General features: G+C 37.8%; 1 protein-coding gene across 5 annotated transcripts in view; it reads right to left on the minus strand.

Annotated features, from left to right (window-relative positions):
• sema4ba (sema domain, immunoglobulin domain (Ig), transmembrane domain (TM) and short cytoplasmic domain, (semaphorin) 4Ba) overlaps window positions 1-24,661 on the minus strand; it is a 69,897-nt gene that overhangs the window by 10,976 nt on the left and 34,260 nt on the right. For 3 of the 5 annotated variants that reach the window (XM_084123786.1, XM_084123788.1, XM_084123785.1), the window contains exons 2-8: window positions 22,433-22,806; window positions 8,514-8,674; window positions 7,469-7,531; window positions 6,120-6,218; window positions 5,348-5,459; window positions 4,715-4,831; window positions 3,610-3,767 (exon numbers count right to left, since the gene is read on the minus strand). In XM_084123786.1, coding sequence (XP_083979912.1) covers window positions 3,610-3,767; window positions 4,715-4,831; window positions 5,348-5,459; window positions 6,120-6,218; window positions 7,469-7,531; window positions 8,514-8,674; window positions 22,433-22,547 — 825 coding nt within the window. In that variant the 5' untranslated portion in view covers window positions 22,548-22,806. Of the gene's footprint in view, window positions 1-3,609; window positions 3,768-4,714; window positions 4,832-5,347; window positions 5,460-6,119; window positions 6,219-7,468; window positions 7,532-8,513; window positions 8,675-22,432; window positions 22,807-23,975; window positions 24,128-24,237; window positions 24,268-24,661 lie in introns of those variants that run through there. The other 2 variants (XM_084123787.1, XM_084123789.1) reach the window with 2 other exon arrangements.

The following is a 24,661-nucleotide window of genomic DNA, read 5'->3' on the forward strand; positions in this document are numbered from 1 at the left end:
GGCAAAGTGATCTGAAGATAAAAATACAGTTAGGAAGAAAAAGGCATAGTGGAAACATGAGGTAAGGGATGTTGGAGAATAAACCCTATGACACAGGTGAAGAAGAACAAAGCCACACCATGAATCAACTCAATATTTTTGTTGTTCAGGGCAGCTTTATATTAGTGTCAACCCTCGCTCAAGCAGAACTTCATACTGAACACCTGAACAAACAAATGGCCAGCGAGATACAATCAAAGACGAGAACAGAAGTAGAAGTTTGGGCAAAGAGCAGGGCAGAGAAACAGACAAATAAGAAGTACAAATGGCCTGAACGACAGCCAGAGGTACGTAAAGCAGAGGTCCCAAAAGCACAATTTTTATTCATCCATGTCATCTGCTCTCCAAAGAAAATGAGCTTTCCTTTAATTATAATATTATTGTAATCCAGCACGCAGGACAACGCCTTCCCATACCAGCAGGACCGGCAACAACACATTCCAATAAAATCTTTTAAAGGGAAACTCCCACCCATCATTGAGAAGGAGAGTTTAGCACTGTAAATCTACAGCTGAAGGCTAAGTTACACTATAATCCATGAACGTGCTTGGACCATCAAAATCATACAGTAAATGTTCTGCACAATATCATATAAAATTGCTAAGCTAATTAATCCATAATTGCTTTATTGGTTTTGGTCAAAGCTTATTTTAAGCATTTTTTTAAGTTAAAATCATTTATATCATATAATAGCAAATTAATGTATATAATACATAGAATTTTTATTATTATTATTTAAGGGTATTATTATTTTTAATGAGGTGCAGTGATGGGGAAAGTTATTTTTAAAAGAAATGCATTACAATATTGCATTACTCCTTAAAAAAGTAACTACTTTGTTACTTTTTTCATGGAAAGTAATATTTCATTACTTTTGCATTATCAGGGCTGGGATTGCTTGTTTGTTTTTTAATAACAAAACAAAAAAAAGTCAGCAGCAAAGACATTGGTTAATAAAGTGAGATTAAATACATAAAGTATATTTGTGTAATTTAACATATTTAATTATTGCAGGTTTGCAATTCATAGTTTTTATTAATTTTGAGGAATACTGAATCTGTTTTTGTGCAAGTGAGATGAGTAAATGCATGCTCACATTTATGTATTTATATATAATTAATATAAAATGTACATGTATATATAAATATATACATATATTTAGGGTATTTCTATAATGGCAGAACAGTGGTAGCTGAAAAGTGCACCTTTAAAAACTTAAAGGAGAAGCTTCCACATCTTGTATGCAATTCATTTCAATTGAAACCAAAGGATCTGCTCATTGTCATTCTGAGTGTAAATGATATGGTACGCTTTTAAATCCAAACCCCAGGTGCAATTCAGAAAGAATTTTAAAACAATAAGGAACTGTTGCAGCACGTAAATGGATAGTTCCATAGTTTCCACTGGAATTTGACATGGTCATCTGTGCAAAAGTTCACCAATATCCATATTATAGTGACACGTGATTGGAGGTAAATTAGGAGTCAAAAAGAAAAGAAACCAAAATATAGAAAGAGCAGTGGAATTGAAATCATTCTCAGACTTCAAAAGCAAGACGAGAAGGCAAATGAATCTTGCAGATGTTGCACTCCGCTCATGCACCGCTCAGAACAGACAGGGTCAGTGCTTTAACCCAACTGGCAACGTAGAGACTCTTAAGATTCAGATCACTCCTTGTGTGCAAATACACAGATTTGAGATGAAGAGCATAAGCAAAGGGAAATAAAAAAATAAAATTAAAATAAAAAACACAGATGTGATAGGAAAGGGTTTGTGCATCGGCCCGTGAGCCTGGCTTTGTTGCATGTCATATCACAGAATGCACGACAATTAAGTCTCCTAATGGGCTTTGCAGGAGTCATTATGTTTGTTTACTTTATGAGAGGAGATAAGGTACAAAACCAAGAAAATGCAGCTTATAAACATAATCATTGCATTCCCTTCCTCATGGCTGGGCTCCAGTGGATCTGGTTGGAGGAATATGGGGCAAGCTAAAAAGGGAACCTGGGATAATGTTTAAGGTAGTGGATGCCAATAAGCAGGACACATTCCCCTGGCATTGCAACCGTTTAACTGTCAGGAGGCATTTCATGCAGCCTGTGTGATAATCCATATTACAAGGCAGAAAGACTGGAGTGCGTGAACCTTCTATCGGCTGCCACTTGGTAAATTAGCTGGTGTGAAAACAGAAACAATTAGGTAATTATTCTTAGTGAAGCTGGTTAGAAAAGCCTGTTTGAATGAGATACATGGTCATCACTGAATGTTTCTATTCATCACTGCCATCACTGCGTTTAAAAATACCAAGGGGTCAAAGTTACCAAAGCACCGTTAGCCTCCTGCTAGATGCCATACCTACACTATCTGAACCCAAAAAGCATTTTTCTCCATTGATTGACATTCAAAATTGTTTGTATATTTTGATTTATTTTCGCAAGCAATGCTGATATTCAGACCAACAGTTTGGTTTTATGACACTGTAAAAAACAGAAGTTAAAATTTAGAAACGCATTTTAGACATGTCTTTGCCTATCTTTACAGTGCCAAACAAAGTTTCAAACAAATCCAGCACACAGTTGTATTTAGTACCTGTGTTTCGTTTCGGTGGAGTGAATGTTTCAGTGACTCACTCTTACAGACAAAAGTTTAATTCCTGAATGAATCAGTAGTTTGAACAATTTGGTTAAATCAGTGATTGAATGATTTTTTTCCATAAATAGAGTCACTAATTAATCAGTGGTTTGAACAAACTGGTTAAGTCAATGATTCAATGAGTCACTCAAAAAGAGAGTCACTTGTGTCGTTCCTGAATGATTCAGTGTTGTGAACAAATCGTTTGAGTGAATGATTCAATTACTTGCACATAAAGACATTCTGCTATCACTGCTTAGTCTGTCTGAAACAAACAAACACAAACAAGCAGAGCGATACAAACAGTGAACAAAACTCCCGTTGCTGTTGCACTACTGATATATTAGCTCTTTTCCCTTTTTATTCTCTAGTGAAGAGTTTGGTACTGTGCACATATGATGTCATCAGCAATAAGTCACACAGCATTTATGGTTTTGGTGATAGGCTCAAAAATAACTGGAAGCACCCATAGGATAGCTTTCTACAGGTATTATAGACCTCTTTGGAAAGAACTGTGAAGTGTTTTGTGTGTGTGTGCAATGCGCATTTTCAGCTGCCCCTCAAGTCAACAGATGAATGCTAATATTTGCTGAGCAGAGATAAGAATTGGAGGCGGACCAAGTAAAGGGAAAGCTCTGCATTGAGGAATGTGTCTTTGAAACACAAACCTCCTAATCTCTCTGAAAGGCAGCGGACCTCTCTCACCTCAGTGTGACATATGAAACAATCACACGGCCATGTAAGCACACACACACACAATGTCCCACATATGTGCACTAATATTAACATGCACAAACATAATGCCATGTATTCCTTTACACTTAATTGGGGGGTGAATAAATGGTGTGTGTGTACATGTATGTTGTTGGATTATTGCAGTATCGAGAATGGCCCTCATCCAACTCCCTTCAACAATGTTTACACCGCAGCGCCCCTCACCTTACACACACGAGCGATGCGTGACACAATGGTGTTGTCAAAGAAATCAAACTCTTTTCCCGCTTCACTGAAGAAGAAGTAAATCTTATCATCATCGCCGACTGTGTTGCCTTTGGGCAAACTCTCCTGAATGTAGGCTGAGCCCACAAAAGCGGGATCTGTGGGAGAAATAAAAACAAGTGTCAATCCACAGCATGGACGGTACACCGAGACAGCAGCGTTTTTAAGTAATGTGGACTTTGTCACAAATATAGCCACTGGTCCACCTGAAACCCCTTTTATATGACGATCTTTAGTTGTAGTTACCAATAGAAGATCTTTTGTTACACTATTAAAGTGCTCAGGATCGATTTTGCATATGCGTCTCTCATCAACTTTGTCACTTATGGCAAAATATTAAGCTATTATTCAGCACTCTTTAGTAAAGTGAGAAGGGTTTGACTGTGTAAACTGAAACTAAATTGATTTGTTTTGTTCTCTGTAGTCTTGCTTTATATGAATACCTCTCTGCTGTGCCAAAATGGCCTCTTAGTGGTAACTTCAGGGGGACTGATCCCTAAAGAGAACAGAATTGGGAATTGTGCCATTTATAGAACCATTTACTTGCATGCTGTTTGTGCTATTGTAGCGCCCGAGTCACTAAGAGAAAGTTCACCCAAAAATGAAAATTCTATTTTAAATATTAGATGAAAAACTCTAACTGAAATAAATAAGTCGAAGTACAAAAATTACTAAAACTAAAACAACAATTAGTTATAAAAATAGTTAAAGGTATACTGAAATACTTTTAAAAAATGACAACTTGAAAACATAAAAATAACAGGTCATTGTATATATATAAATAAATAATACTCAATTACATGGACTGTCAATGGTGGGATAGAAATCTATCTATAGAAATATCTTCACAAGTCTTGCAGGTTTAGAGGAATGACATAAAGGTGAGTATGACAGCAGTTTTACTGTGAATATAAATGACGATGGTGAGGAAGAAATTCCTTTAAGACATCAGTGCATGGTTAAACTGAATTGCGGGAAGTTAGTGATTAAATAGCATATTGTGCGCAACTGTTAGTGAATCTGCTCTAGTGGATGTGGCTCTTACCTTGAAGCCAGTTCAGTGAGTTTTCAGTCTTTAAGGCTGTGCCCTGGCCAAGGCTTTTGTAAATGATAGGTTCGTTCCCTTGGAAGTTACTGACTGTGCCAGCATACAGTTCTCCATCTGTAAAACCATCATTCAAAGCAACAGACGTTAATGAAGCAAATCAGGAAAAGGTGTTGCGAACTCTACTTTTTGTAGCACCTATAGTATCAGCATGATCTATAAGAATGCACTTAGACCAGTGTTGTTATTGTTAACTAAATCTAAATCTATATAAAATAAAAACGTTTTCGGATCATTAAAAATTAAGCTGAAATCAAATAAATTATTAATACTAGATCAATAAATAAATAAAGTTAAAAAACTGAAACAAAAATTAGAAAAGTTGCCTTGGAAACTAAGAGTGTGTTCACACTTGGCAGATTTGGTTCGATTAAAACGAACTCTGGTGCGATTGCTCTGTTAGTGCGGTTCATTTAAATAAGTGTGAGCGCTGTGAAAATTAAGTCCTAAGTAAACCAGGATTCAGACCAAAAGAACTGAACTACAAGTGTGAACACACCCTAACTGAAATAAACAAGTTTTATACAGTGATGCCAAAATACTGAACGTTACACCACTTTTTGTAGCACGTACCAGCCATGATGGCCGTGGACTTGTATTCAGGGTTGAAAGGACACCGGCTTCGACCGTCTTCGGTGACGATTTCTCCCATTTCACTGCGCACCAGGGAAAAATCAGACGTGTTCTGGAGGGGAAAAGAAACAGGGACATTCTTGTAAAGACAGCAAGAACTGCCTCTTGTCTTGACTGTCCTGACCGCTTACTGCCTGTGCAGATCTAAACAAGGACCTTATTTTGCTGAACAGAACGTCATGTTATTGCGATAAGTCTGAGGAGATAGTAAGAACAGGGTGAACGCACTCAAAGCGAAGGGATGATGTGTGTACTTTCGACTGTGTGTGGGCCAAGGATCCTGATAAAAAGGCTATTTGGAGGGAGTTGCGGCAGGACACACTTTCTCCTTTGTGTCTTTATAGGGGCATAAAGGTAAAATGTAAATCTGCAAACCATTTCAAGGGACAGCTGTCACAGAATCAGCTTGTGTATGCAAAGTACACTATCCTTAAGCTTCAATCTTACTGGTCCGTGTCGACCCCTCAAGTGCACAGACCAATCCAGGCATCGTCTCCAGAGTGAGGGGTCTAAGTAAAGTGCAGGGCAATAATCATTTCTCATCCGAACGGCATTTACCCTCGGGGAAAGCGGAAGAGTGTATTTCTGAGGACATTTTGATTGACTGAGTAAATTACATGGATAATTAATTCCTCCCCTGCAGTCTGTTAAAAGCATGGATGGAGGTGGTGAGATCCTGCAGTAGAATAGAACAAAATTAAACCGTACTTACGATGTATGCGCAGATAGGGCTGAAAGCATACGTTCCACACACGTACAGGTGAGTGCTGTTCACACGCAGTAAAATCTTGATGTAATTGAAGCAGTCAGTCTGGAATGAGAAAAAGGAAATACATAAGAGAAGGAGAGACGGACAATGATTTAAGACATGAATGTGACAGTTGCTAAAGTTCTGGGCATCGTTGCACCTATTAGATCACTTGTGTTGCATCCGAAATCGAGTACTTCCCTACTATATAGCATGTGAAAAACAGTACGCCAATAGAGTAGTATGTCTGAATACATAGTATTTGAAAAACAGTAGGCGAAAACTATCCCATGAGGCCACAGGAGAGGATTTGTGAATGGAGGTAAGGCAACGTAACTGACGCTGGTAGGTCTCATGATAATGACAACACAGCGGATATAGTCTGGATTACATTCATACTACACACATTCTATATAATCTATAAATTCTATTCTATATAGAATTTTTTTTTTAAACGGTCGCAGAGTAAGTTCAAACAGTACACGATTTTGGACGCACCGTTGGAGACTTACGACTTTATTTCTTTTAAATTCTATTTTGCTAAATATCTTTTGTCAATACAATAGAAGTCAAAAAATGTCCCAACATTCATCAAAATATCTCCTGTTGTGTCCAGGTTTGCAATGGCATGAGGGTGAGTAATTGATGATGAATTTGAATTTTTGGGTGAACTATCCCTTTAAGAAAAACATTATTATTATTTTTATATATATATATATATATATATATATATATATATATATATATATATATATGGTAGTAGTCCAAATTAATTTTCAAAGATACAAAAAATTCATGAACAAAGAGTTTGAATGTTATATGAGGGCACATTTAAGCACCAGGCTGGTGTTTGCACAAGTGTTGCTTGGCTGTGGCTCAGAATTTGTTTTCACATCACTAGGTTTGATCTAAATCCTCTGTAATAGTCTGGGAGAGGTTTCTGGCAGCTGCATGTCATCGGTCTCAAGAAACAGCAGTTATTACTGCGTCTTCATCAGGGTCCCAACATCCATCCAAACCTGGCTCTCAAGACAAATCAATCTGGCAGCAAATTAAGCATGCGGATTATTAATCTAATAACAGCCCTTGTGCCATGTCAAGCTTTCAGGGAAATTACAGTGTGGACGTGTCAAGGCAATAATGGATCTTATGAACTGAAAGTGGTGCGACGGGCAGTTTCTCAGAATCAAATTTTGCCCAACATTTACTTACAAGACCTACTTCTCTTAAGTTACAGTATATGAATCAATATATATGTTCAAATGTTCAAATATACAGACATCTCTCCACTTGGTTTGATGAATATCTCTTACCTGTAAGTCTTTCCCTTTGAAACTGCACTCGTCTCTCTTTCTCTGTGGCGTGCTCCATGTTAACTGAAAAAGTGAAAATCGCAAGCTGACTGAGTTAAGCAGTCTCGCCAGCTATAGTGCATTTACAGAAACATCATGCATTAACAAGCACATTTGCATTGAGTGGGCCTACAGTGAGTCACCTTGGCTGTAACATAGCCTTTCTGTTATGTTCAAAATGAATCAAGCAACACAAAATATTTGCAGTGAACTGTGAAGGACTATTTATGACTTAAAAAGTTAATTTGTTGCAAAGTTTGATGTCAAAATACAATGAGGAGGAAGTGGGACAACTGGTAAAGTAGGACGCTTACACTGAATGAAAAAGGACACAAAATCCCAATAAAAGTAGACGTGATCCTTATGACTTCAGCACTACATTTCAAGTCTTCGGAAATCACACGATAGCTTTGTGTGATGAATGGATTGAAATTTGATCCATTATTCACTGATAATCAATGTCACAAAATTGAACGACATAGTATAACATTGATGTAGCCATTTGGATAATATTTTAAAAAAATACCAATGACAAATGATCAGAAAGTGACCCCCTTTACCTGCGTTCACACTTACGTGTGTGCCAAAAAAGAAAGTTTTGTCATCATTTACTCACCCTCAAGTTGTTCCAAACCTTAACCTTGAGTTTCTTTCTTCTGCTGAACACAAAATAAGATATTTTAAAGAATGTCGGTAACCAGACAGTTGATGGTAGTCATTGACTTCCATAGTCAATGGCTACCGTCAACTGTCTGGTTACCGACATTCTTTAAAATATCTTATTTTGTGTTCAACAGAACAAAGTCATATGGGTTTGGAACAATATAAGTGTGAGTAAATGATGACAGAATTTTCATTTTTGGGTGAACTATCCCTTAAAATGATGCCTAGATTCAACATCAATGATATTCTACTCTCATTTGAACCTTAAATTAATAATTCCCATATTACAGACTGATGCACATGCTTATAAATTCTCCAAAATGCAACACACAGACATACTCACATTACGCTGCAGCTGTGTTCTGCTGATATCGGTGATATTGAGTGCGAAGAGAGTCTCTCGAGCGCCAACGTACAGCATGTTATCCTCTTTACTGAGGAGCAGAGAGGTGTAATTGAAGACTCCATCGGGTGAAAATCTCTTGGCCGACCTCTCGTTTGCATCTATGAGGAGATATGGAAAAAAGAGCGTGGAGAGGGTGGAATGTCAGCAAAAATAAGATTTACTACTGGAAATAAGATAAATGTGCAAAAGTCAGATTTGTGATTGTGCTTTTCAAATGGTTTCAGCTGATATTGTCTTGTAAAAAGCAAGGCAATAATCGAAATGTTTTATTTACAACTGTGAAAAATCTATTGTAATTTTAAAAGTAAAAGACTGTAGTTAATTGGTTAAAAAAAAATAAGTTCCCATACGGAGTAAAACTGTAATAGATCTAACCTTGCATTTTGTGTAATTTTACGGTAAAATACATTTAAGTAAAAAGAACAAATGATCTAATAATTCACAATGAAAAGCCGTATTCTTAGTTTTTTTTATATCAGTTATGTATATTAGTGTTTTATGTTACATTTTATGTTGTTGAATGAATGTTTATTGCACTATTTTAGTGTTGTGTGTGTTGCATGAAGGTGTTTTGTATTTGTGTGTATGACATTTTTTAACTTCTATATATTACCTCAGCTTGTGGAAAAGGGTGATGAACTTTGATGTATTATGGTTTTCTCTTTACCACCAGTGTTATTGTGGTGGATGTCAGTATATGTTAAAGTTACAAAACAGATTTTAGTAGCAATTGGATTTACTGGTTTAAAATATTTTTTATTTTTGTTTAAAACTGTAAAATTTACAGTTGTTCTGTAAATATGTTTACATTTTTACTGAATTATTCTGGCAACCACAGCTGCCAGGTTTTTTCTGTAATGGATTATTTTTGACGGCAGTAATATTATCGTACAAAAATGCCTTAAAATACAACATATAAATGTATAATATAATATTAAGATTTTTCTTTATTTTATTAATTTATCTTCCTTGCAAGTGAACCAATATTGTATGTAGTCTAGGTCATATTTTCTTATACTTTGCATATTTTTTAAGCAATTTATTTTATTTTTTATTAGGGTATTTGTTTTGTTATTATATATATTCACTATTATTTATTTAGTTTAATTTTCCCCCTCCTGAACAAACCTTAGATTCACCTTTAGTTCATGACCTACCAGTTATGAAACACTGCTTTAGGGTATTAGACAATAACGTCAAATGTTTACTGGCTGGCAGTGAGAAAACTAAAACCTGTTGCAACAGCAGCGTCTGAATCACTGTTGAATGAGCATTTGTGTGTGGTCACATATAGCTCAGAGACAGATGTTCATCTCTTAATCAAAGATATTGCACTGCTTCATTATCATGGCAGCTCCTGCAGGCTGTTTCTCTGTTCCTCTGACAACGGCATCAATAAAAAGTCGTATATTTCCTACCAGTAGGGGGTGTTTGATAAGAGGGTTAGTGGCACTGTGATTGGCTCACATCCTCTTCAGAATGCCAAATCATACTTTTGCATGGCTTTTTATGACTTCAGACAAGCCACTTGAGAATTTGCTGGTGATTCAGAATGTGTGTGAAATGAAATGTGTGGAAATAGTCTTTCATCTCGTCTCTCCATAGGCTGTCATAACCAAGCACTCTCATGCTACAATGACATCATTCCAAGATACCAGCTTCTCAGATCTTAAGATGCATGTCGAATCGATGTCAACAGGCTGTAAATACAACCTTCATCACTGCATGGCAAACACAGTGTTCTCCTCATCTGTCATTGGCTTAAAGCTTGAATCACACTTGTCTTTCAGTCCAAGATACACAGAAATGAGAGCCAAAAAAAATAAGTTATCAAGCCTAAATTTGAACTGTATTTTTCCCCAGTTTAATATGCTGAAATAAAATAACATTTAGGAGTATTGAGGAAAACTGTTCCAAAAAAATTACATATTATTTTCAAAGTTATTAGCCACTCCACTGGCCACAATTTTGAGACCATGGGACTCATAATTTGGCAGCAGGTATATTAGACTGCTGTCACTTTACGACCTGACGCACTGATCCATTATACTGTTACACAAGCATTTTCTTTCTCAACTGTTTATGTTCACTTAAAACATAACTGAATATATGTTTACGTGTGTATTTGACTGTTTAAGTGAAATAAGCAGCGAAAAAGAACTCAATTTAGTACTGAGAGGCGGCACACTTTGGGTGTGAGCACAAAATATGCGTGAATGAGTAAAATTATGCGCAATACGCACAATCCCACAGCAAATTCAAGCCCTGTAACACCAACAATATTCATCCGGAGCAAATAAAACGAGTAAGTGAGGGGAAGGTGGGTAGAGATGAGAGAGAGAGAAAGCGCATCTGGTATCGTGCATCTATTCTGTGGAAAATGAGTATTGGGAGAGTTTCAGTATCAATATGTATTGAAAAATCTATATTTTTAACAACACCACATTGCACTTAGTGCATTATTTCAGATTCCTTTTTAAAAGACTACAAGTGAAAAATGTATATATCATATATAAAATTGAACCCGCCAAAGTGGCTAGTAGGAGTGACTGTGTTACACACCACTGCTAACATCCAGCGGGTGTTAATGTCAAGCCCTGTATATTCCATGTTAAATATGTAGAGGTTCAAAATAAAATAAAATAAAAGTAAAATCAGGAAATCTGTTTTAAACACTATTTTCACAAGGCAAAAAAATATCCGCAACTATTAACTAGTTGCTTATTACTAGCTTATTGGCTGTTTATCAGTACTTATTATGCACATATAAATGTCTTATTCTCCATCCCTTAATCCTACCCCATACCTAACAACAATTGCTAACTATTAATAAGCATTAATTAGGAGTTTATTGAGGCAAAAGTCTTAGTTAATAGTGAATATGTGCTCTCCAAACTAAAGTGAGACTGAAAAAACAAAGCAAGCGCCAGCAGAGTGCTCATCAATATCATATAAAATACAAGGTCAATAGGTATAAATGCTGAAGCCTTCATGCCATACAACCTGTACAGTTGATTTACTTAATTTAAAGAATCCTAGAAAGGCGTCCACTCCTGGTAGGTCTTGGAGAGCATGTAATAATTACACTGAATATGTTCCCGTGGGTGACTTTGGGCTGAGGTAAGACTCTAAAAGCGTCCGTGTCTCTGGGAGCTGCTGCAGAAGGTCTGCGCTCACTTCCTGAGCCCCGGGGGAGACAATGCGGTAATAATAGGGCATCAGCCCTCAACCAGGAGGGCTTATTACCACTGAATCCAGTCTGCTAAACCGCAGGAGGGGATCAACACGGCACATTAGTGGCACGCTACTGGGGTCTCTGCCTCCGTGTGTCTCGTGTTTCCCCCCCACTCTCTGATTACAGGATGAAACAGGGCACCACTCAGCACTGGCAGCGTTCATTTCAGAGGGTTTGGGGAGAAATTTAATGGCGATTTAGTGAGACAAGGACAAAGGGAAATATCTGCAACCAAACAGGGCTTAAGTGGGATTTGCACAGACAGAAAGCGTTCCCTCGATTATTCTCCAGAGTGGCACAGCTGTAACGCTTCTCCCTGCAGCTCACACAATGAGGCAAATAATTGAGCCTCATCAGGGAAAAATCACACATGTGAATGTTTTACTGAACACTTCACTGTAAAATCGACATGATGACTGTGAGTTGTGGTTCAGCTATTAAGTATATTGTAAATATATATATATATTTTTACTTCAACATTTTCTGTATATATATATATATATATATATATATATATATATATATATATATATATATATTTACTTCAACATTTTCTGTATATATATATATATATACAGAAAATGTTGAAGTAAAAATATATATATATATTTACTTCAACATTTTCTGTATATATATATATATATATATATATATATATATATATATATATATATATATATATATATATATATATATACACACACACACACACACACACACACACACACACACACGGAAGCTTTTTTCAGCCACGGAATAAAACTATTTAAAAGATAATTGCGATTATCTCGCAATTCTGATTTTTTTATAAAGTCATAATGCAAGTTATAAAGTCAGAATTGCGAGTTAAAGACTAGGAGACAGAAACAAGCTTCCATAATACACACATTTATAGGAAATCACAAATTGATATCTAAATATTAGTGCTGTCAGATCACAATTTGTGTGTGTGTATATATATATATATATATATATATATATATATATATATATATATATATATATATATATATATATACATATATATATATATATATATATATGATTAACCAATTTGACAGCACTACTAAATATTAATACTTCAATATTAATATTAACAGTAAAGTATTAATAATAATATAATAAAATGTATATTCAAATGTTAATATAAAATAAAAGCTTTTATCTTAAAGTATGTATTTAATATTTATATTATATTAATAATTTTTTTATTATATCCAGCATTCGCATACAATCATTTATATGATCTGAACTCCACACAGCTCCTGTACTACATAAATAAATGAATGACTTCCCATTAGTTGTTTATCTGAGTGAAAAAGGCGGCTTGAATATGATCAAGTGTAAGAGTAATGCAAGCTCCACTAGTTATTTACTATTAGTATTGTCTTGGTCATTGTATGTTGTGTTAAGGGAATTACATGGTGCAGCACAAGCTATAAAACATATACAGAGCTGTATAAACACCTGGCCACGTCCAGCACTAATTAAACGCAGACCACTTCAAATAAGAAAAATCTTTGGCAATATTGGGCTGTTTATGTTTTTTTTGTTGAGTGCTTGCATGTTAAGTTCAAGATGTCTGCCTGTAACCACTTATGTGGTTTTAAAAAGGTGCAATTGTGAAACGCAAGGAAAGAACTGCGCCATTGAAAATGAACTGCAACAAACAAAACTAATTAAGAATTACATGGAATGCAGTTCCAGCGAATGTACTATAATAACTTTCAATAAGCTTGGGGTGGCGGAATGACCCAGGCTGACCCCAACATTTCTAATGTCCTGCTCATCGATTTTCCATGTCTTGCAACATTACCAATCCCCACACAGACAATACGGTCTCTCTCTCAATGAGTCTGTTGTATTATTGTTTGAGTTGACTGAGGTCAGTTCCCATAGGGCAGTTCCATGACGACAGCTGAGATTTGCTTCCTCAAAACTGCACTGTTGCATGCTGGGAAAAGGCTTATCCTGTTCCCACTCATGAGGAAAGAGGGCTGAGAGTGTCAACAAGAGAGAGAGGTACTTACGAAGCAAGTAGTTATTGTCTCTTGTGCTGATATCATAACTTGTACGTCCTTGTCTTGTTGACCCTCATCTATCTTCAAAGTCTATTTTCCTCCATCTACTCTACTGTATTCTATAGCCATGTTAGATTCTTTGTGTTGCTGTGAGCAATATGAGATCATTACTGCCATTATGCAATTACATGTCATTTTTTTTTGGAGAAAGCCACTACTAAATGGATTGCCATATCCGCAGCGATTTGCTTTCTAATCCATTTAGAGAGAAATTAATTATGCAGGCTTTTAGGGAACCCTTCCATGTTCGGGTTTTCAGAGCAGAATTCCCTACGGCTGCTCTAACAGCACATGCCCGAAGTTAATTAGAGACCGAAGCATCCCGTGGAAAAGAGCGACTGGCCGTCAGTGTGAAAGATCAAAGCTCGGTTTTGTTTAGGCCTCAGTAGACGGCTCATTTAAGTAAATAGTGTATCTGATGAGTTGAGCTTTCAGAGGAAAATACTCTGAAGTTAAATGCCTATTAGAATCCTACACAAACCTTTTTTTAGTCACACTGTATAGCTGGGTAATGCTGAACTATTAAAGTCACCATGAAATCAAAATGGACAATTCAGAACTTATTATGACATCTCTGTCGGGCAGAAACCTAATATGTTCATATTTCGTATTTTTCCCCCCATAAATCATTACTATTGGACACCCTTTTACGTCTGTCTGTGGGTTTTGCAAATATTTAACCAATGAAATAGCTTGTGACTAAATCTCGTAATTCCATTGGATCCTCAAGCTGTCGGTAAAACCTCTTAACTCCAGCCCGCCACTATCGTGAATGAAGCGCTGCACGCATTTTGGACCGTTTGCTTGTTTGCAATGCAAGGGTAAATAAAGAACTAGTTCTTTGAATAAGTACTGCGATTTCTTTGCTTAATGCTTTATGTGTTTGAGCTTTGAGGAGCAGAGAAGAGTGTCTTAGACTAGCATTTGACGTTGATTCGTAGTTGTCTTAAATAGCCTGTGCGAAGCACTTCATCTTTTATATCATGAGATTGTGTCCAAATGAGCACCCACAGAGCTGCAATAAACTTTAGAACCTGTAAGTTGATGAAAAAGTAAAGCGATGCACTTGTATGTATCAGGAGTATTGTATGACTATGTATAAAGCCACAATATCAACTCTGACAATGTGGTGTTAAATTATTAAAAGAATACTTTTTTTTTTTCCATTTCCAGAAAAGTAGCGGTTTTGGACCGTTAAGTAGGTTTTCGCCCAACAGACAGCGTAGAAAAGGGAACAATAGGGAAGAAAACTTTCCGTTTCATGACTTTAAACAGCGAAGCAGACAAATCTGTAAGTGTAAGATGTGTCTGCATTATTTCTCACCTTCTCGAGCGCCAAGTAAACAATGAACAGGTGAAGAAGAGATGATGTCATCTCCAGGTGTCAGGAGAATGACAAGCCCCCTGTTGCCTTAATGACAAAGTGAGGACTGTTGATGCTGCTTTTGATGTTGGGAAAAACAATCTGGAAAAATGCTCTCTTCAATTATTTTGTTGTAAACGGTTATTTTGTTGCTTAAGAATTATGACGACAAGTTTTACAGGAACATCAAGATTCGTTCTTTCTAAGAAGCTTAAGAGCACGCTATAAATTTTAAATCCTGTGCAAAAAAGACGGTTATTCGTGGGTCAAGGTGAACAGATGAGCTATGGAAGCTGAAGCTTCACAACCATAATCATAAACTTACACCATGTCTACACCAGACACGAGATAGAACCCATTATAATCAGTGATGCTGTCTACACTGGATGCAGCATTGCACGACGCAACACAGCAAATCCCCAACAGTAAACTTATGCCGTTATGACGTACTTAAAGCACTCACGCTACTTCTGACACAAAGAACAAATGGATTTGCAACACCCGTTTTGTCCCGTCTAGTGTAGACAGCATCAAGTTGTTGCGGCGTGGCACCATGCAAATCTGAAACGAAGGGACGTAATCCACTTTTCTCAGATCTTAGCTTTGTGAATTTAGGCCTAGGACACTTAAACTACATTTTTAAAGCTGCACTCTCGTCTTTAATATAAGGCTTCAGCTCTCGTATTAAGTACAAAAAAAAATACAAATAAAGAGTTGTGTTGAACCGCTGAGGTTTGCTAAGTGTATCTGAAACAGAAACATCTCAATTTCAGCCTGTGGGATCTACAACACTTGCAAAATCTTTTTATTGGGCTTTGTCAGACCCCAAACAGAACGGATTTAGACCAGAGAAGGATCTTAACCTTGTTTGAAACTAACATTTGCATTGTTTAAGTAGAGCCTGTAAATGTTTAATAGTGCCTGTATCCTATAAAAGCCTTGAACGCAGGGGCTGGTCAACTTTCGACTAGCTGTACCATACATACACATTTGAACAAAAGTGAAACTGGAGCGGTTTGGATTCACAAAGTACATTATAAGCAAACTGTATTGGTTCTGAAGACATCTGAGATCATTTATAATGCTCATATATGTTCAAGCTAAAAATCTTGCTAACCACCCTGAATTGAAAATTGTTGCCTGAAGGTTGACAGAAACTAAAAGCGAGTGGAATATGACTGTTTTTGCATCGTTTTTATGATAATGCAAACCACATGAATCTGGCAAGAACATATGCATGCTCATCTCAGCTGTGTGGACGTTCTCTTCACTCACACATTCTCCATTAAAGCATTGCTAGCCGGATAGACAGCTGATGCTGCACAGGCTCTCTGGAGTCATTTACATAAATAAACATTGATTCACTGACTAGTCGATCTGTATGTGGAGTTCTGCAAACCGTAATATATACTGTACAGTACAATTAAATTATATAAAACTTACTTGTACTGTGGGGTCAGTAAGACTTTTTTTGAAAGAAATTCATGCTTTTATTTAGCAAAAAAGCGTTAAATTGATCAAAAGTGACAGTAAAGACATTTATGGTACAAAAGATTTATATTTCAACTAAATGCTGTTCTTTTGACATTTCCATTCATCGAAAATCATGAAAAAATGTATCATGGTTTCCACAAAAAATATTAAGCAGCACAATTGTTTTCAATACTGATTAGAAATATCACTTTAGCAGCAAATCAGCATATTAGAATGATTTCTGAAGGATCATGTGACTGAAAACTGAAGTAATGATGCTGAAAATTCAGCTTTGCATCACAGAAATAAATTACATTTTAAAATATAATTTCACATATTGCTGTTTTTACTGTATTTTTGATCAAATAAATATAGCCTTAATGAAGATGTTTTTACTTTCAAAAACTTTTTGAAAATCTTATTGAACCGAAATTTAATACAGTCTATGGGCAAGATTTACTAACAGCTTTACAAACCGGTTATTTTTGCAGCTGACCTTATTGCATATGAATTTGTATAAGTTTCCCTTTCAGGCGCAAAATTTATGAGAGGAGGATGAATCATGCAAGGTGATTTACTTTGGTTTGCGCCCGTTAATTTACTGGTATTTGCACTGTTATTTAACGCCCCAAAAAAAGCACGTCTTAAACCAGACGCTAATTTGCGTTGCTCTAGGTAGATTGCGTTGGTCATTCGGGAAATGATACGTCTGTGTTCTTTAATTTGCGTGTCGTCAGTAGATCACGCGCAGAACTTTCCACTCCCATCGGCGCTTTTATGGGATTACGCTCTCAAGCTAATCTGCCCTGTTTAGTAAATCTGGCCCTATGTGTTCAAACACATTCATTGCATAATATTTGATGTAATCTTACAAAAACTCATATTTCAGTTTAAAGTACATAAAGTTACATTTGATGTTGTTCTCAAATGCTCCCTTCCTTCCAAAAGAAGTGGTCAGCAAAGTTCTCCAGGGAAACTCTAGGCTCTTTTACAGTGAGCTCTTACTGTCTTTCCCCTTAAAGGACAAACCGCTTTCCCAAAAACCCTCTCACACTGCTCTGTTTTCATTAAAGCTCTGCGTTGATGAGAAATGACTGTTGAGCTTCTCCAGAGGAGGAGGAGGAGAAAGGAATGACGCAGCTCTTGGTTTACACTTCAGAAACATTGTGTTCTCTTCCACCTGCCTGCGTGGCTGGGTCTCCCTGTTCCAAAGTTAGAAACCCAGCATGAAATATTAAAAAACAGATGATATAAGAGAGCAGTTTGAAGTCATGGGAAGGACAAGAAAGGGAGAGATGGAAAAAAATGAAGACATCAAGTAAAATCTGTGGAGACGTTCAGGAGAGAGGTTAGTGTTTGTTTAGTGAGCTGGCACAACATCTCTCTTGTTAGCATGAGAAGTACAGAAGTGGCAGCTTGCACCGACACCATGGTGACCGCTGGAATTCTGGGTAGGTCAAACATGAGTTTGGCGAGTAGAACCCATATAAACACTCCTGGTTCAAGGGGGCCTCTGAAACTAAACGAAAGAGGAAGAATGTGCATGATGCCAAGTGCTGCAGTTAAAGGTTTGATCAAAAAATGTGTGTTAAATGTATTTACTGCAATTCACAGGGCAGAAAGGGTTCGAAAGCCGCAAAGAAAGGTGTAATTAGGGTTTTCATGAGCCGTGTGGTAACATTTACTGGGAAATGGAGGCTGATTAATCTTCCCTATGAAACAACAAAACAACTTTTGCATTACACAAACCTGCAGTTTGCAAAAGTCACCAGCAGTATGATATAATTATATATCAAAATGTACAGGATGGTCCAGTTTCAGATGGCTTTTGGGACACCATGGTAACGTGAAACAGGTGCCAGTAAACAACTGGAGGATGCAGTTACAATGATCAAGGAAACACTTATATTTGCTTATGTAGGGGTGTCTGTGTTGTTGCTTTGTCTGACGGGTCTGACAGATTTGATTTATCAGTAGAATTTAGCAGCATTTCACAATGTGGCTCTAATATACTCCAGTCGTGCCAAGATCAATCCAATCACACTGGAAGTGCAATGAAAATGAGTGGCGTCTATTTTGCAGCTCACACAGCAGTCTGTAAAATTCCTCAATGTTGTACTGAGACTGAAATTGCTTAAGTCTGGTTTTCATGGCATTGATCAGCATAAAAAACAGGGCTGTCAATCAATCTATACATACTATAGTTTTGTTTTTAAAAAGTAGACGTACAGCGTCCGAAATCGAATACTTCCCTACTATATATTATGCAAAAAACAAAGAGTAGGATGTCCGAATACATGAAGTGCATATTTGATGGACACTTGATGGGGGATTTATGAATAGAAGTGAAGCGTCATAACTGATGCTGGTAGGTCACGTGACCGTAACAACATGGCTGATGTAGTACGTCCGAATTTCATTCACAGGCCCTGGCGCAAATGGCACCCTAAACACTCGCAGTTTTCCTCTGAGTTTTTAATCAGATTTGGACAAATCATTACAATTGACATGGTTACATGTGACTTTTCTATTCCGACTGCGCTACTAGTGTGATTACAATTGGATTATTATGGTCCATGTAAACGCAGCTAATGTCACATGGCACAGCGTGTATAGGTTAATTTGTTACTTTGGTTGTAGGGTTAATAAAACAGCATCTCTAAGTAGGTAAACAAGAGACATTCCTTCCTCTCATGTTACAATGTGCCACCGGAGAAGCTGCGTGATGCATGTGGCTGGATCTGAATGGACACTTGATGCACGTTTTGGAAACCTTCCATGGACAACGTAGTGCAGGTCTCTGCTGCTTCAGGCATGTCTGATCACCTCCAGCCACAATCCTTTAAAGACTTAAACACTGCACAAAGCTGCCCATACCATGTGCATGAATTGTGCATGCTATACGGTGGATCACACTCTTCAGTAATTTCTCTTTTTTAGGCTATGGTGATAAATCAAGTATTACAAGTGCATAAACCAAGGTTTGTAACCTTCACTCTTAAACAGACCAGTTAGCATCCTAGAGATTCCGTCTGTAAAAGCATTTCCTAGCTTTACCAGGAGAAAATGGCTGGATAAGCAGAGCGCTCTAGTGTAAACCGCTTATAGGTGTCTTTTTAAATAGCTTTCTAATGCGCTTTAAGCACTGCAGCATGGTGTGTATCAAAGAGAGGAACAAAAGAAGAGAGGCTGAGCAGATGTAGTATCTCCTCCTACAACCCGTGATCCTTCTTGATAGGCACATAATGAGAAGCAGACCAGCGTTCACACCGTAACACACACACACATTCATTATTCATGCCATTTAGCTTCTTTATTAGAATAGTGGGAAGGTGGAAACCAGCAAAGCGAGGAGAATGTTTGTGCCATTGGGATGGAGGGACAGCCTGGCTCTTTTCCTTTGGTGAAGTGTGTGCTGTTCAACAGATCGGAGTGTGTTTTATATCACTGTACAGGTTTTGAAACTTCAGAGACTTGTCAACAGTGAGTGGAGTCAGTGTGACCACAGCAGTTTCCTGAATTTAACTTAACTAGTGTTGCACACTGAACAGTTCATTGGCAGTAATTCGAGCCCTTTAAACAGTACAGAAGCTTTGTTTATTATAAGTGTGAGCCAAATATAGAAGTCTACTACAAAATACTGACTCACTAAGAATAAACCGCACTCTCTGATAGCAGTTTTTATTTGGCATATGTTCAGTTCACTTGAGAAATTATGCTAATCAGGAAATACCAACGAAAATCTGTGCTGAGCGCAAGTTACATTTTTGTGCAAATCTACGACTGGTTAAACTTGACTTAGTGAATAAGACGCAGGCTTGTGTGCTAAATGGTCCCAAACGTTTAGTGAAGCCCTGGACACTTTCCGTTCATTCAGGTTTACCTACATGACATTTGCCATTAGGGAGAGTGACAGTGTATACAGAGACAAAGACACACCGGAACACACTCAAACGGAGAGAATGAGCAGAATTCCTCAGACAGAGAGTTGAGAAACACCAGTAAAAAGAACAGCTGCATTCTTTCTTACAATACAGCATTATCCTGAGGACAACACAAGAACAAACGGCGAAGGACAGAAGGAACAAAGTGCAACAAGAAAATACTGGTCAGTAGAAAGAGCTGAGGCATGAGACAAGAAGAGAAAAGGAAAAGAAGAAACATGAAAAAGATGAGAAAGAGAAGAGGCCGGACATGATGAGCAGACAAGTAAAGAGACTAGATGAGAAGAAGAGACAAAATGAGAAGAGAAGACCAGAAAAAATGAGAAAGGAAGAGAAGCCAAGGAAAAACAAAAAAGAGAAGAGTATCTATATACTGTAAATAAAGGTGACTTGACTTGAAGAGTAGAGATGAGAAGAGATGAAAACGAGACAAGAAGAGTCGAGATGAAATGTCAAGATAAAACGAGAAAAGACTAAAAGAGAAGACAAGACACAACAAGAAGACAAGAAAACAAGAAGTCAAGATGAAATGAGAAGACAAAATGAGAAGAGAAGACAAAATGAGGAGACGAGATGAGTCAAGATGAGAAGACAACACAAAGATGAAATGAGTCGAGATGAGTCAAGACGAGAGGAGAGGAGAGGAGAGGAGAGGAGAGGAGAGGAGAGGAGAGGAGAGGAGAGGAGAGGAGAGGAGAGGAGAGGAGAGGAGAGGAAAGGAGAGGAGAGGAGAGGAGAGGAGAGAAGAGAAGAGAAGGACGGGATGGTCTTTGTATATGTTGGCAAATGAACAAGACCTCCATGCACGTAGACCCTCAAAAGAGTCAGTCGGCATGTTCAGGCAGGTTTAGTATAACCCCCCCCATCACAACCTGAGCCAGTTTAAATGAAGGTGAGAAATAAATGAGGAAAGGTGACTCAGATAAATGAGTGAAGAAACATAGAACAAACACAGCAAGCCCATGACGTCTGTGTCTCTGCACAAAGAGGATTTGTGGAAACAACAATTAGTTTAATTTACTTTTCTGACAATGCAGCGTGCAATTGTATTTATTACATGAAAAACAACCACGTGCCGCACGCCACCGCTTGAACAAAACCACACTTTTGTCTTAAAAGGCGTCAACATTCTCCATCACAAAAGGCTTTGTACCTTAGTGATGAAAGCCATCGTCTAATATGATCAATAGTGCCATAGTAACTTAATAAAGCCATAGTGTGCGGTGTTTACAGACTCATTGTGCCCCTTCTCTTCACAATTCCCTATAGCCTGCAAAAACACGAATGGACGCACCCAAAATTGCCAGCGATTCACACGAGAGGAAGTGGTTTGTCTTTAACATGACAGATGCTGAAAGAGATGGGATGTATTATGTTGTTGAAGAATTATGAGACGGCTCAGAAATTTTAAATAGAAGCTTTGTTATTCTTCGATGACTGACGTGGAGATGCATGTGTATGTTGCACATTATGTTCGCAGTGGCCCAGTGGTTATGTAAACGCGGTAATCCACCTCCATACAAACACGCCAGAGGCCGGCATGATCCAATCAGCTCTTGATATCTGCTTTCTGTTTATCAACACTTCAGCAAGTGTTACTGTGCATGGGAGATGACAGGGTTTCCAGCCCGTAGCCCCCTCAGAGCTCTCAAGTCGACTCCGCACCAGCCTTTATTTATAGTCTCGTACCAGTCGGCTCTTTTACACACTTTCAGTAAATGGACAGAGTGAGCTATGCATGTGCGTGTCCGTGCACTTACTGTAAGAGAAACTCAGGCGAGGGGTGACGTCGTCTTCTGCTGCTTGACCCCATCCAACCAGGAGGACAATGAGGAGGAACAGGAAAGAGACAAGTGTCATGTTTAGTGTCCACATTTTGCTCCTTGTGTCTCAGTGTGTTCTGTCTCTGGATTTTCTGGCGCTCATGAAGATCTTTTCCCTTGCTTGTTTGTTTTTCTTCTTCTCCTCAAACTCCTGAAATAAGAGCAGCGTATTGCTGTGATGACCGGTGGTCACCTTCGCAGGGCCTCACAATGGTGGATTTCCACTAAGAAACAAGTCCTCAAGGACGACGATACGGCCCAATTCAGTCTCCATGTGCTTGTGTAGACTGTCACACAGGTGTTTCAGCAATCTGTAATAAACAAGACACAAGAATAGTCACATTAAAATGAGATAAAATTGTATTACTGGTGGGAGCCGTTTCATCAAAAAAACTGATGTAGAAACCATTTTCATTCAGACATTGCTAGTATATTTCAAAGGTTGGAATGAACAATTACAAAGAAATGGCAGGTAACACATTGAATTAAATGTGAAATTTTTAAGTAGACAAACTTAAATAATATTATCTTGTAAAGCCCAATTCACACTGCACCGATAGACGCAGAACAATGCAGACAAACAATTACAATACATCACTTCTCAGACATTCCACGACCCGACAAATGCTGACTCAACGCATTCAATCGGGAAAAACAAGCGCCGACCAACAGCAAAACATACCGACAGGGGTAACACACTGATCCGACAAAACTCATTGGTCGGCATCTGTCGGTGCAGTGTGAATTGTCATAAAATACTCAAAAAACCTTCGTTTTATTTACAACTTTGATTTTTTTTTTTTTTTTTGTACTTAGTACTATTATGAACTAGAATATTCTGTTTAATACAGTCTTGGTAGTCTAGTCTACATACTGTATGTGGATCAATATACCTGCTTATTTTGGACTGATCCTGCTGCAAAAAAACAAACACCTTAACCCTGTCTGAGCTAGTTTGCTGGTCATGGCTGGTTTAAAGGTAGGGTAGGCAATTTCGGACAGGCTAGCAAAAGCAAGCTAGCTTTGAAAGCATGAGATCACACCCTCTCTTCAGAGCACCTCCTTCAAAACACATGAACACACACAGCAGTGTCTGCAAAGCGTCACGAGACAAGAGACGGCGTTAAATTACCTCATGTCTCAAAGCACATAACATTACAATAATAATGAACGTAAACAACTTACAGAGCTCTAGTTGTACCACCTGACTGCTGCAGATTCATTTTGCCATTGATAGTGTTGACATAGAAACGCATAAATCCGGGTCTGAGGACGGATAGAACATCATGGGTTCCCGTCTCTAAATTATGGTTACGACATGGTGTGTACGCAGCATAAGCTTGTTGTTTTGGTTTAGGAGGAACTGTAAAAGGCAGTTGTTAATATTTAGACCACTTCTATTATTGATTGCTATCAGGATGTGAAGAGAGTTTCAACCTGTATAACAGAAAGTGTTCATAAAACAAATCGCCAACCCTACCTTTAAGGTAGCCAAAGCTTGTTACAGTTGGTTTCCCAGCTGAGAGGCTGAAAAGCGAAAAGTGCCCCAAACCCCTTTAAAACTGACAAAAATCTTTGACTTAATTAAGACCATGTGTATAGAGTCCATGTTTATCTATTTCTAAATGAAGCAAACATCCTCTTCATGCTACGTTGAACCCACAATACGATGTGAAATAGTCGCATTATGTCACGCTTGAAAGCACCAGGAGACGTGGGAGTTCAAACCAGCCTTCTCCTACCTGTATGGTAAACTCTTCGTGTGGGGTTTTTATCGCTGAAAATCATCAGTAAGATTTGGATTGTGCCAAGAATTGCCGCATGAATGAGAATATGTAGCCCTAAGGGACACAGATTTACACAATATTTACTCACTGATCAGCAGGGCTCTATGTCTGTTTAATCAGCTCTAATCGCTTTGGTGAGCATGTTTGGGTCAAAGTTTGTAGAAAACTGCCCTGTTTAAAAGACCTCCACTGCTGGTCACTGGAATATGTTGCGTTTTAGTGTTAGCAACTAACCATTCCTTGGTCAACCAATATCACAGGAAAGATCATGCTGGTGAAAAAAAAGAACTGGTCTGAACCAACATGGACAATCCTTCTGACGTAAGCCGGTCTTCTGGTGTAAGGATGATAAGGCAATAAATAAGTACTTCCTGGAAAT

Source organism: Abramis brama (assembly GCF_963993115.1).
Source record: "Abramis brama genome assembly, chromosome: 9".
Lineage (NCBI taxonomy): Eukaryota > Metazoa > Chordata > Actinopteri > Cypriniformes > Leuciscidae > Abramis > Abramis brama.